Source organism: Erythrolamprus reginae, chromosome 1 (assembly GCF_031021105.1).
Source record: "Erythrolamprus reginae isolate rEryReg1 chromosome 1, rEryReg1.hap1, whole genome shotgun sequence".
In the NCBI taxonomy this organism is placed as follows: Eukaryota; Metazoa; Chordata; class Lepidosauria; order Squamata; family Dipsadidae; genus Erythrolamprus; species Erythrolamprus reginae.
The window spans coordinates 308,662,451-308,676,828 of record NC_091950.1 but is presented as its reverse complement, the minus strand read 5'-3'; the positions used below and the strand labels follow the sequence as shown (position 1 = coordinate 308,676,828).

At 39.3% G+C, this 14,378-nt stretch overlaps 2 protein-coding genes across 2 annotated transcripts; one reads left to right on the top strand and one right to left on the bottom strand.

The window, feature by feature from the left end:
* Nucleotides 1-459: 459 nt before the first annotated feature.
* RNF146 (ring finger protein 146) lies at nucleotides 460-2,519 on the bottom strand. The gene has a single exon (XM_070733473.1). It carries the CDS (start codon nucleotides 2,187-2,189, stop codon nucleotides 1,137-1,139), a length of 1,053 nt encoding a protein of 350 aa, XP_070589574.1. The 5' UTR covers nucleotides 2,190-2,519; the 3' UTR covers nucleotides 460-1,136.
* Nucleotides 2,520-4,063: 1,544 nt separating this feature from the next.
* LOC139175142 (ethylmalonyl-CoA decarboxylase-like) lies at nucleotides 4,064-14,061 on the top strand. Its single transcript, XM_070766077.1, has 3 exons — nucleotides 4,064-4,149; nucleotides 4,473-4,553; nucleotides 12,080-14,061. Exons 1-3 carry the CDS (start codon nucleotides 4,064-4,066, stop codon nucleotides 12,483-12,485), a joined length of 573 nt encoding a protein of 190 aa, XP_070622178.1. The 3' UTR covers nucleotides 12,486-14,061.
* The last annotated feature ends 317 nt before the right edge of the window (nucleotides 14,062-14,378 follow it).

The window sequence follows — 14,378 nt, the reverse complement described above, 5'->3', positions numbered from 1 at the left end:
TGTGTCTGTCCCAAAATTATCTAGCCAGTTGGTACCTAGCCATACCTAAAGCAAGACTATAACACAGAATCTTCTAGTTTCTAGCCTGGTGTCTTAACCACTAGACTAATCTGGTTCTATTGTAAATACATGTAAAACAATTCCTGGCAAAACATAATTTAAATAATACAGTAAGTGAAAACAAATTCTGATAATTTCAATGTAAAAATAATTTTCTAGCATTCTATTTTAGAGAAACTAGGAGGAGCAAATGTTACAGTGCCTTTTCTATCGTTATCTTCAACTACAGTAAACATCTCTGTATAGGAGCATATTGTACAAGCATTTTTATTTTTCTGCTCAACATTTATTCTAGTCATCTTGTTTTGCAGTGCATTTTGTTCTTCTATTAACCAAACAAAGGCAGTGCATATACCTCTTTCAAGACATGTCTTTAGTGTGACATGGGTTCAATTAAGATTGTTGATAAAATGTAGTTTATTAAATTATAAATCTTGTAACAAAAACGACACAAGAAAGACACAAACAAGCTACAGGGACTAGACAGAGAGCCAATGAAGACACCATGACATCTTTACAAGTAAAACTCTGCAACAGAAATTATTTTACATTTCATTCAGGATGATTCATCTCTCAGCTTTAGTAAAACATCTGAATTTCAGGAGTCACAACTATTTTATGTTAAAATTAAGCATCTTGCACATTTCCAAACTCTTGATCATTTCCAGTTTTAATATTCCTTCCATACATCAATCCATGCAGATAGTTACTTAAGATACTTAATGCAACAAATAATAACAGTTCCAAGTTGTACAGTGAATATACATTTGTCAAAAAAGGAAGATGGGTTTTAATATGGAGGGGGGGCATATATACTACAAAATAAAAGCAGACATTTTACAAAACTGAGTGTTGCTAAACAGCTTCCAAACCATTAACACATGCCCAGATTTTTAAATGTTCAGTGTTCCAGACAAATTAAGAGACAGCTTTTAATGTTAGATGATCAGGTTTCCTTTCTTCCCCTCCTTCTCGTACGGAAACACTTTAAAATAAGACTGCTAGGCTGGAGCGCAATGTCAATACAGACAAAATGTACAGGTATAAGACTGATTTTTAAAACCATGGCTCTAGATTTAGACTTCTGTTATTGTGCACTGTCCATCAGGCCGCCTTGATCTCACAGTGGTATTTCCCACCCCACTGCCTGCCACTGGTCTATCCAAGGCTGGCTGATTTCCATTCAGATGTCTCTGCTGAGCAGAGGGTACAGGCAGCTGAAATTGGGCAGACAAATCCTCACTATCACTGCTAGCATCCGATTCTGTTTCCTCTATGGAGGTGTCAATTACTTGCATCCTACCAGAAGATAGTGATTCATGGTCTTCCTCCCCCTCCCCCCTATGGCTCCTTTCAACCAAACTGTCTTCATTGATTTGCAAGTTGGCAAGAGCGTTCTCTAGAGTGCTTTCCTCAGGTGATGGTGTTGCAGGACTCGTCAGCTGACCATCTAGTGTAGGAAGGGGTCTAACAGTTGCTGGAGGCTGCCCAGCAGCAGCAGCAGCAGCCCCTAGCGGTGGTATACTGTCTGCACCATCTGCAGAGCTCTCTCTGGCTAGATTGATAGCAGTAGAGTCACAGTCCAACCTAAGCCCAGCCACTCCCTTCTTTGGAATATCTATTATGTCCCGTTTTATTTTCCTGCGACGTCCATGCTCATTTCTCCTATACTGCACCATGTTCTCAAGATCTGCCACATATAAGAAACCAGCAATTAACATTTCAGTGCTCTTTTTACCTTTAGAAAATGCATCTTCCAATTCCCTACTGGTACGTTCATCATATTGCCACCAGCCATTTCTGCCTTCATAATACCAAGCATATTCCCCATTGCCTCTACTGGCTGCTTTGAGTTCCTCAGGCGATAGCAAAGTTGGTTTATCAAGAAAGTCCTCTGGAATCTCCTGCCGACAGAGCGCACACCGCTTTCCCAACCAGGAAGCTCCTTTTACACACAGATAGCAGAAGACGTGTTTGCAGGGCAGACTCACAGGGTGGACACACGTTTGCAGGCAGATGGCACATTCAGGAACCATAAGAGATGGCGTTCCATTTGAACATGATTCGTTTGCCTTTTTGTTTGTTGGAAGCATATTGATTGAGTGATCAAGTTCACCACAACCAGCCATCCTATGGAGAATCAAAAATACATTAATTTGATGAAATACTGTTTTGGAATAGCTGAATTGTTTAAACTGATTGAAAAGGAAGCAGAACTTTCTGGACTGTGATGTTATCTACTGGCAAGGAGAAAACTGTTACAAATAGTTCTTGAATAACCACCAGTCAACAATCATTCAAAGGTAGCGCTAAGCAAGTGTTGTTTATGACTGTTCCTCAAAGTTCCAGCTTCCAGTGTCCACTGTCACAAAATCACAAGGTGGGCAACTGGCTTGCACTTACGACAGTTACAGAGTTTGGCAGTAACCTGATTTCAATTTACAAGCCTTCCTGCTGGCTTCCCACAAGCAGAGTCAATAGGGAAGCTGGAAGAAGGAGATTACAACTTGCCACGATTCTCTACCTACTCACACACCCACTCCAACTAGATAGCAGCCATCGCTGTGCTTACATCATGCCTCCCTAGTCATCTGCACCATTATGCCCTCCCTCTCCCATGTGGCAGCTGTGGTCATTAAAAGCCAGAAGATTTCTGGATTTTGCAAGAAGGTGGTCACTTAGCAACAGCAGTGGGGGCCGCAGAGAATTATCATTGCTACACAATGCAGTCACATGTCAAAGTAGTTTACAACAGCACTGCTTAGCAAAGGACACCCTAGCCCTAATTGCCATCGTAATTTGAAGACTACCTGTATATTGTGGGCAGTGGTATAAAAGATGGGTGGGGCCATATACATTTTTTTAGATAAATAAATGAAAAAATTACTTAATGCAGACTTATGCCTTTCTCTTACTGGTTAACCGTTTTAACTCAGAACATTTAATTGTTATCATTTCCCTATTTGCTTTCTTGCATGTTCACCAATTACTCAAAATCAAAATCAGCCATAGTAACACATGTGTTTGTTTCTTTCTTTGACAGCAGAGATTGCTCAGCTACAAGATGCAAGTTCCTTCTGTGAGATAATATCACTCATTTACAGAGAGACTAATTTTAGTATGAGAGAGAAAATAGAAGGTTGAAAGCAAACTGCTAAAAAGTAATAAAACTCTTCAGTTTCTGTTTTCAATGAGAGGTGAATTCAGAAAAGAAAAGAAGGCAGAAGACAAATATTTAATCTTCCTCCTAGTTAGAAGTCCACTTAACAGGGAAAACCAAGAGCTTTTAAAGCAGGAATCAACAATACTGCAGAAGCTGCAACATGGCTACAGTGGGACACAAAACAGTGAGACAATGATATATGAAAGGTTGTCACAAGCATCTTTTTATTTGCTTTGTCAGGATAGGGAGGAGGTAAGGGTGGCTCTAGGAGCAGACAGCTTTCAAATGCCACCTCTGAAAACTCTCCCCAAAAGAAAAAAGCAAACAAAATCTAGAAAACCATGTCACTCATTTTGATAATTTTGGCACTTTGGGATTCTTTTCCTATTTTTAATGTTCTTCTGAAAAACATTATGGAAATATGATTATTTAATTCCACTAATGAATCTGATATTAAATTAGATTTGGCACAGTGAGACCAAGATGTTTTCTCTAGCAACAAAGAGCTAAAGTTACTCTTAATCATGACAAGTAAGAGTATCACTAATATTTCTTCAATTTTTGTTTTGGAAGCTGAACAAATTCAATTTGGAATCTCAAAATGTTATAACATAGTGAGAACTTTTACCTGAACATTATTAAATATATATGTAAAATTGGTTAATAGGTAAATTCTTTTAGATGATATGATCATCTACCCATTTTTAATTGAATTAAGAATTAGTTGGCCCTATTTTTCCCTATTCTAGTTAGACCGGTATTTTGGCACTTCTCAAGACCTTTCAGCATATATTATTTAGGTGGCAACAATGCATATTTTTAAGTGGTTTCAGTATTTGTATGGCTAATAATAGGCCTAGTCAGCTCTTGGGAGTTACACTCTGGGTTGAAAAGGATTTCATCATCCTCCACATTATTTTTAGCAGGTAAATGTAACCTAAAGGTGAAATCAACAGGATTTTTAGATTCAGATGAAGTAGATATTTCACAATTAAACATCTGTCATAATCTAATTTTGTTGGTTTGGATTGTGTAGCCTCATTTAGACGGTTGGTGTTAATTCTGAATTTCTAGTGGGGTGGGTTTCAACCACACTGAAATATCCCCACAGATCTTGTGCTGTTGCTAGTCTTCTGCTTAAATGATAATTCATTTGAGATGAATAGGCCAATTCCTGCTTATATAATGTTGTGTGTTTTCAGGTTTGTAATGTTTGAATTGTTTCTTTTTTATTTCTCCTGTTATTTAGGTTACCTCTAATCACAGCTGCATTAGTTCAAGGGAAAGCGCTAGGCGGAGGAGCAGAACTAACTACTGCATGTGATTTCAGGTAAACTTCAAAGCATCACTCATAATTCTGGAGCCCCATTCAGATGCTATTTCCTCCCCAAATTCTCCCAAGAGGAAATGTGGTAGCAAATCCAGGGTTATCTTAACTCTTATTTCCTTCCTATCCTAATCCTGTTCTCGTATGATATACACTGCTCAAAAAAAAATAAAGAGAACACTTAAACAACACAATATAACTCCAAGTAAATTAAACTTCTGTGAAATCAAACTGTCCACTTAGGAAGCAAATACTGACAATCAAATTCACATGTTGTCAGCACATTCAACTTCGTACAGTACAAAATATTCAATGAGAATATTTCATTCATTCAGATCTAGGATGTGTTACTTGAGTGTTCCCTTTTTTTTTTTTTTGAGCAATATATCTTAGTATTTTCCTTTAGCTCATTCATTCATTCATTCTATCCTATTTGTCTGTCTGTCTGTCTATCTGTCTAATCTATCGCAGGATATATTTTAACGTGTGCACTTTTTGACTGTTTGATGATTTAATTTTATATTGTAAAACACTGACCTAAGATAACTCTAACTTTAACAAGATATGTATTACTCCAATTTGGCTATCATATAATTCTGAACTCATATTCCATTTAGTTAAGACCCACACCATTTTTATTTTATTGTGATTCATTTAGTGGTTATAGGCCCTTAACTACTTCATTTGGGTTCACAGTTGTTATGGAAGCCATGAACTCCTGATTCGCCAAGTGAGGGCAAGTAAAAATCACTTTCACTTTCAGAGTACAGTAGTCCCTCGCTATACCGCGCTTCACCTACTGCGGCTTCACTTCATCGCGGGTTTCTGAGGAAGTCGATCGGCAGATTTAAACAGCCCGCCGAACTCGATCGGCAGGTTTTTAAAAAAAATATATATATCTAAAATTGTAAATACTGTATTTAAATACTGTATCTAAAATAAATACTGTGTGGGAAGGGTTTATAAACACTTAAAACAATGAAAACTTACCAAACAATTACAATATAAATACTTAAATAAGTACTATCAGTCGATAAATTCCCCATCGCGGATTTCACCTATCGCGGCCAGGTCTGAAACGTAACACCAGCGATAGGTGAGGGACTACTGTACTGGGTTCACCATCTGACCCATCAACGTTTGTCCTTGTCATTTCTATGATTTTCAGAAAGCAATAATCACAGCCACTGCTTCAAACTGAGGTCTCAAAACATGCAGGATTAAATCCTGTGCAAAATTTCAGTCCTGTAAAATGCCAATAAGCTGAGACCTGCAATTGGATTTGATCTGTTCTGCTAACTTCATCAAGGCATTGCAGAGCTGAAGTTGTGAGTTCTCTCAAGCACGCTTCCTGATTCTCCTCTTCTTGCTGTCTCTCTCCTCATTTCTTTTTTTAATTGTGTCTTTACACAACTGGAAAAAGACCAGGATTATTTTTTTTGTGAATTTACACATGGTGTGTGTGTGTGCTCTCTATGGCAAATGCACTTGGCAAGAATGATAGGAAAGGAAGATTTGAATAGAGGTGTATTCATATGTTGGCATAGCTCTGCGTCTCCATGCCAACTGTAGAAGTGATGCTCAGCATACCAGTGGTTTCTTGTCCTCTCCTGGCCCAACTTTTTGTTTATAGGAGGCCAGGAAAGGGACGCATGATATTTATTTTCACTGATTTAATAGAGATACTACGTATTTGTCTTACTGTAGGCTGTAAGTGCAAAGCATAGTTCTATGATGTATACTGCCCAGAGTCCAGAAGTGAAATCCAGCAGGTTCTAACAGGTTCCGGAGAACTGGTAATGGTAATTTTGAGTAGTTCAGAGAACCAGTAGTGGAAATTTTGAATAGTTCAGAGAATCGATATGGAAATTTTGAGTAGTTTGGCAAAGTCTGCGGCATACAAATCTACTAAATAATAATAATAATAATAATAATAATAATAATAATAATTATTATTATTATTATTATTATTATTATTATTATTAAATTAACTTCCAAATACCACATCTGGCTAGCCCCAGAATGGGATGGGAACGGAGATTTCATTCATTCATTCATTCATTCATTCATTCATTCATTCATTCGATTTTTTTATGCCGCCCTTCTCTTTAGACTCAGGGCGGCTTACAACATGTTAGCAATAGCACTTTGTAACAGAGCCAGCATATTGCCCTCACAATCCAGGTCCTCATATTACCCACCTCGGAAGGATGGAAGGCTGAGTCAACCTTGAGTCGGTGATGAGATTTCCTTCCCACAGGAGTGGGGAGGGAATGTGGATTTTGCAGTATCCTTCCCCTGGAGTTTAAGTTTAAGTTTAAGTTTAATCAGATTTGTATGCCGCCCCTCTCCGCAGACTCGGGGCGGCCCCTCTCCGCAGACTCGGAGTGGGGTAGGTATGGACATTTTGCAGTATCCTTCCCCTGCAACACCTACCGAGCCACGCTACGCCCATCAAGCTGTGTCCACAGAACTGGCAATTTTTTAAAAATGGATTTCACCACTGCTAGAGTCACTTTTTGAAATGGGCAACTATAGAAGTAGCTATAAAGTACCTATTTATAGCTACTTCTATAGTTGCCCAGGTAGATGATGAGAAAAAAGACAGTCTTTTCAGTTGTAGCTCTCCTTTAAAAAAAAAAAGACCAGCTAAAACCTATCATTAGAGGCCTTTAAAATGTAGAGAGATTACCTTATTCAGGTCATTGTTGGCATTCAGGTCAATGCTAACTGCTAACTTATGTAGCAGTTAGCATTTCTGCCTGCAATCTGTTTTTGTCACCTGGGTCCCATATGTTGATATTTTGTCTACTATTTTAAAATAAGTCATCATTATTATAAAATGCCTTGAGCTCCCTTGCATAAAAGAAAGAAAGGGTCTGTGCAAACCAAACAGGAAGTCTGTGGCGGGGCCTTTGAATGGTAAACGTGACAGGATACAGGTGTTTGTCCGGCCACTACCTCTTTTGTCAAATCATGCCCCCAAATGGCTATTCTCAGGCTTGTCTTCTTCCCTGATGAATTTCACATTAGTCCCATAGTTTTTACATGCCTCCCATGTGTAGCTTCCTCCTGTCCCTTAATGTGTATCCTCATTTTTTTCTGGCCCATATGCCCTTCTCATTTCCCCCCTTCACCATAAAACTGCACCGCTCCACAATCCCAAGCACCACATAAGCAAATATTGGAGAGAATATGAAGATATTGTTGAGACATGTAGTTACTGTCAGAAGTAGATATTTACACCGGCATGACTATTCAGGCCTTTGGTTCTATTCCAACACTGTTTAGCAGTGTCATTAGCTTCCTAGGAACTGTGCTAATTCTCTTCTGCAGTGTGATAATAGCTTCAGGATTGTATGGTACTTTGTATTTTTCCAAAGCCCCTTTTTAAAAAGCACAATAAAGAATGACGGTATATTTCTACAAAGGTGTGATAAATAGCAGAGTCTTGACTACAGTTACAATTAGCCATTTCCTACTACTTTTGTAAGGTGTAGATTAATATCCCCATCCATTATTACTCTTATCAAAGTTTGCCTGTCCTGTCCTACTTACAAATACTGCAAGCTATCCAGTTTGCTCTCTGGAGTATCACTTATTTGTTTCAGTTAAATGCTTCGTACGGCCTACTTTTTTCCCCTATTAACTATATGAAACATTAGCCTTCTTTTCAGTGTACATCACTAACTGGGTCAGTTTAAAATTAATTCAAGACCAAGAAATTACATTTGCTATTGTGATATTACAATTCTTGTACATGCACATTATGCATGTGTTGTACTTTGGTTTTATGGATCTCTCCAATCTATGCTGCATTTCAGATGCTATATACTGTATCTGGAGAGATTTTGAGACCTTAATGATCCTATACTTTTCTGGACATATTTTTTTCAAAACTATTCACTTTCATAAGTAATTGCAGCTTTCATCAGTAGAACATGGATTTTAGTTTGGTGCTGAACGCACTGAGATGCTCTTGCTTTATTGAGTGCCAATCAGTTGGATTGATATTTTAGAGTGTCAACTTCTTTTTGAAGAAAGAGATAAATAATAACCTGTCTATGGAAAGTTTGTGCTCTTTTCCTAAAGTCTAATGGTTTTCTTTTAAAAACACCTCAATAAGTAATAGTTTTCCATTTAATTTTGAGTTTGACTAGGTGAGAACAACACATTACTATAGTCACTTACAATTCATGTAAATGGGGTGGAGTTGATTATTATTATTATTATTATTATTATTATTATTATTATTATTATTATTATTATTATTATAGTTGAAAGGGACCTTACAGGTCATCAAGTCCAACCCCCTGCTTACGCAGGAAATCCTACAACACCCCAGCCAAATGGCAGTCCAATGTCCAAAGTTGGGGAGTTGACAACCTCCGCTGGCAGGCCGTTCCACTGGTTGATTGCTTTCACCGTCAGGAAGTTCTTCCTTATCTCCAGGTTGAATCTCCTTGGTCAGGTTCCAACCGTTGTTCCTCATCCGGCCCTCTGGTGCCCTGAAAATAGTGTGACCCCCCCTCCTTTCCGTGGAAACCTCTTAAGTACCTGTATACAGCTATCATGTCCCCCCTAGCCCTTCTTTTTACTAGACTATCCATGCCCAGTTCCATCAACCTTTCCTTGTATGGCCTAGTCCCCTTATCATTTTAGTTGCTCTTTTCTGCACCCTTTCCACAGTCTCTATATCTCTTTTGAAGTGTGGTGACCAGAACTGGATGCAATACTCCAGGTGCGATCTGACTAGGACCTTATAGAGTGGTATTATTACCTCTCTGGTCTTGGAGTATATCCCCCTGTTCATGCAGCTTAGGATTGTGTTGGCTTTTTTAGCTGCTGCTGCACATTGCTGGCCCATGTTTAGCTGGTTATCCTCCATGTCTCCAAGATCCCTTTCACAGTCACTTATGGTAAATGTAGTTTCGCACAGTTTGTATGCATATTTTGGGTTTTTTTTGCCTAGGTGCAGGATTTTACTTTTCTCTACATTGAACTTCATTTTGTTCATTGTACAAGTCTGTCTAGATCTTTCTGAATCCTGTGCTATCCTCTGGGGTGTTGGCCACTCCTGCCAGCTTGGTGTCATCTGCGAATTTAATTAATTCCCCCTCTATTCCTTTGTCTAGGTTGTTGATAAATATGTTAAAGAGTACTGGGCCTAGGACTGATCCCTGTGGTACCCCACTGCCTACCTCTTTCCATGTGGACTTAGTCCCATTGAGGGCTACTCGCTGGGTGTGATTGGTCAGCCAGTTTTCAATCCATCTTGTTGTGTTACTGTCGATCCCACTCTTCTTTACTTTGGAGAGTAGAAGGTTGTGGTCCACCTTGTCGAATGCTTTGCTAAAGTCTAGGTGTATTATGTCCACTGCGTTTCTCTGGTGTACTGATTTGGTCACAGTGTCGAAGAATGAAATGAGGTTGGTTTGGCATTTGTTTCTGACAAATCCGTGTTGGCTTGTGGTTATTACGTTGTTTGATTCAAGGTAGTGACAGGTCTGTTTCTTGATTATCTTTTCTAATATTTTCCCAGGAATAGATGTTAGGCTGATTGGTCTATAGTTTCCTGTGTTTGGGGTTTTTTTTTTTTGCCTTTTTTGTAAATAGGGACCATGTCAGCTCGTTTCCAATCATCTGGCAGGTCTCCTGTGATCCAGGATTTTTGAAAGATGTGATACAGAGGTTCAGTGATGACATCAGCAAGCTCCTTTAGGACTCTGCGGTGCAGTCCATCTGGTCCTGGTGATTTGTACTCATTGAGTTCCAATAGGTGGTCTCTTACTGTATTTTTATTAAAGTAGTGTTTTGTTCCAGTTTTGATTTCTGCAGCTGTGATACAAGCTTGTTGTTTTGTTGTTTCTTTGTGCGTGAAAACAGATACGAAAAAGGTGTTGAGCAGTTCTGCTTTCTCTTTATTGTCCGTTACTTCTGTGCCATCTTCTCTTTTTAGGGGACCGACTGCTTCCTTGATTTTTTTGGGGGGGTGTTTATGTGTTGGAAGAAGTATTTTTTGTCTTGGACTTTTGTTGCTAGGCTTAGTTTGTACTGGGCTTTTGCTGTCCTGATTTTTTCTTTGCAGATTCTGGCTGTTCGTTGGTAATCTGCCTTGGTTATGTGTCCTTCTTTCCATTTTTTGTACCTGTCTTTTTTTTCGTTCAGTTTGTTTGCTAGGTCTTTGTGTAGCCAAGGTGGTTTGTTTTTGGATTTTGTGTGCTTCTTTTTCATCGGGATAGCATTGTTTTGGGCTTTTGTGATCGTGGTTTTTAAGATCTCCCAGGCTTCTTGTGTGGTTTTTCCTTTTAGGGTTGTAGTCCAAGGGATCGCTCTCAAGTTTTCTCTGAGTTTGTTAAAGTCCACTTTTTAAAAATCTGGGACTTGGTTGTTGTTGGGCCCAATTGTTTGTGTTACTATTATATTGAACTTGAGGATGCTGTGATCGCTTTCACCAAGCACTCCATCTGTTTCAACCCCTACTATCACTTCTCTATTTGTGAGAATTAGGTCCTGTGTGGTTGCCCCCCTAGTTCCCTCCTTTACTTTTTGGACTATGAAGTTGTCTGCAAGGCATGTCAGAAATTTGTTCAATTTTTTGCTTGGTGTGGAATTATTTTTCCAGTTAATGTCTGGGTAGTTGAACTCTCCCATTATTACTATAATGATATTTCTATTTGCCTTCCTGCAACTGTTTCTTTAGCTTAGCGATCAAGGTAATGAGAAGAGCCATAGAAGTTCTCTATCTCTTGGATATGAAAAGATAGGGAGAGAGGAATCATTCTCATAGTTGCGATTAACTCATGATGCATATTTAAAATCTCCAGCCTTTTATATTTAGGAAAGACATGCACAATATAAGTGTAGTTACGCAGGGCAAAGTACACACATAGACATCCTTCAGCATAAGTGGAAGATCACAGGCTAGAAAGGAATGCTTTAATCCTGATTCCTGAATTAAGCATGTACTAAACTTGATGATCTAAATGGCTCCTCTCAAATGGCTTCTGTGATGACATGTATACAAGTACATATAGTAAACAATCCATGGTTTAAAAGCTTCTGTGTATTTTCACTGGAAAAAGATGCTTGATAATATTGTAATTTCCCCCAATACCTAATTATCATCTTTGTTATTAACAGTGTGATATGTGTTTATCCGTTGTAAGTATAATTTTTAAATATTTGAAAGGTGAAAGTAAAACAGGAGGGAAATATTTGAGAAAGATATGCTGATGAACATAAATGTTAAGACTGTTGTAATTTTTTTTCAGCCAGAATGTCAGCATTAGATCTAAAAAATACTATTTAGAAATTCTGGATTAACGGACACTTTAAAAATGATCTCTTTTTTTTATATTACTTAGGGTAAAATTGCACATCAATTTTCTGATACTTGGTTGTGTCTAGTATTATAAGGTATTCATTGTCAGTAACTTTAATCTAGTACTGTGGTTTGCATTGAAATGAAGCTAAGATGGTATCATTGCAACACTTTTAAAGAGAGCTTTTTCTTTTTTCCTTGACAGGTTAATGACTCCAGAGAGTGAAATTAGATTTGTTCACAAGCAGATGGGCTTAGTACCAGGCTGGGGGGGAGCTGCCAGGCTTACCCAAATGCTTGGCAGCAGCCCTGCCCTCAAGTTGCTGAGTGGTGCTGTGAAACTGGATCCACAGAATGCCCTTCATATTGGCTTGGTCGATTCCATCTTGTCCTCATCTGATGAACACGAGTCTCTGAGAGAAACGCACACATGGCTTAAGCTATATACTACAGGCCCCGCTGAAGTCATTCAGGCTGTGAAGAAAGTTGTTTCGGCAGGAAGAGAGCTGCAATTAGAAGCTGCCTTGAGGAGAGAAAAAGAGATATTTGGAAGAGTTTGGGGTGGTCCTGCTAATTTGCAGGCCTTGGCTCAGAGAACAAAACATAAATGAGACCATTTTCATCTTACTTTCTTCAGCTAAAACAGCTTCTTCCAAAGATGACTGGTGGGAAACCTTCCAAACATGATGAACTCAGTAGGTGTTAGCCTTATTAGGACAGCTCTCCTGGAATGCCACTGGCACTGCATTGACAATTAACTATAGGTGCCACCCCAGGTTGTTTTTTCAAACAATACTCTCGTTTTCTGGTCTTGCTTGTTTTTCTATAACGACTCCCACCCTGATGGTGCCACTTGATATGAACTCACTTGGAAATGAATGTGCGTGAAGTGGCATGCATTTATAGTGTAAGAACCATAAGACTAGAGAAAATAATTTTCCTCAGATTTTTTTAAACACTGTATGTGTGGTTTGTATATATAGATTTTCTGTTGAGGATCTGCCTTTTTTAAAGACGGGCTTAGTTGACATTGGTAACCTCAACTCTGTATAGTTTTGCAGATGATCACAAATAATTTATGATTCATATATGTCGTACCTTTGAATAACTAGCTCACTGTGAATTGACTGATAACCCCAAATCAAAACTGAAAAATGCCAAATGCTTTTTCTTTGTATTGTAAATAGTTCCTTCTATATTTATCTATAAGCAAAGCTCCTGCCTTCAAGCTTCACATCTAATTACTGGGTTCTTGTTCTGTGAACAGAGCTCTTGGAAACATTCCGTTTCATTGTGAACTTCTTACTCTCACTATTTACAAAGTTGAAGTAAGGAAGAAATATTCACTCAGATGTAGGGCAAAATATGATATTTTTTATATTCGTACTACCAGTTGCCACATTTATGAAATTTATTTAAAGGCTTGAAGTCTATGCAGCACAATAATAGTACCAACGGTCAAAAGATAACATTCTTTGTGCTAATTAGCTTGTATGAAGCATCTTGGATAAACCAGTTTTTTTCAGATGTCCATATGCACGCATTTACTCAACATATGGTAGAAGTAAAGTATCTACTGTACTCAGTACATTCTACATACACCGTGTTCAGCTTACATTAGCTGGTCAGACATAATTGTGTAAACAAAGCTATGTAACATTTCTGATGCACTTCCCAAAATGCTTTGGAATACACGTTGTAGTAAATAGAGCACTTGAATATGAATTTTTCCAACAGAAGTTCATTTTCCCAGGAGAGTGCAGGAGTTGGGTTTTACATTTTCTGAAGGACTATTTTAGAATCAAATCCAAACAATTGCATAACTTTAAAATTAATTTTGATGAATAAGCTTAAACTATAATAGTAAATTCAACAATCTAGGCACTGGTTGGGAGTAATGTCTTTGCTTATTAGCTGACACATCATACACACAGCTGCATACATATCTACTCTAATGTATTAGTATATTCCAGTGAACTTCCCCCTAAAAGGTAAAAGTATATATAAGATTACAGCTGTGCTCTAGACCAGCGTTTCCCAACCGGTGTGCCGCGGCACAGTAGTGTGCCGCGAGACACTGGCAGGTGTGCCGCAGAGCTACGGAAGCTCCAGCTGGGCAGGGCGCTGCCGGTGCCGACCTGGAGCGCCCGCTCGCAGCTGTCCCCCGGCTCCTGCCCGATGCCGCGGTTTCCGGCGCTCTCCTGCTGAGCCCCAAAGAAGGAAGGCAGGAAGAAGAAGGAGAGCTTCGTTCTTCGTGCCTTTTTCCCGCCTTCCTTCTTTGGGGCCTAGCAGGAGAGCGCCGGAAACCACGACATCGGGCAGGAGAGGACAGGAGAGAGCGCGGGCCGGGCCGGGGCGCAGAGGCGGGCCGGGGCTGGGGAGCGCGCGGGGGTTGCCCTTTTGGTTTGGAGCTGCAAGCGCGGCTCCCCGAGGCAGGCGGGCAGGCAGCTTCCCTCCCTGCGCCTTTCCCTTTCCCAGCTGCAGCCGCACCCCCCCGGTCCCCC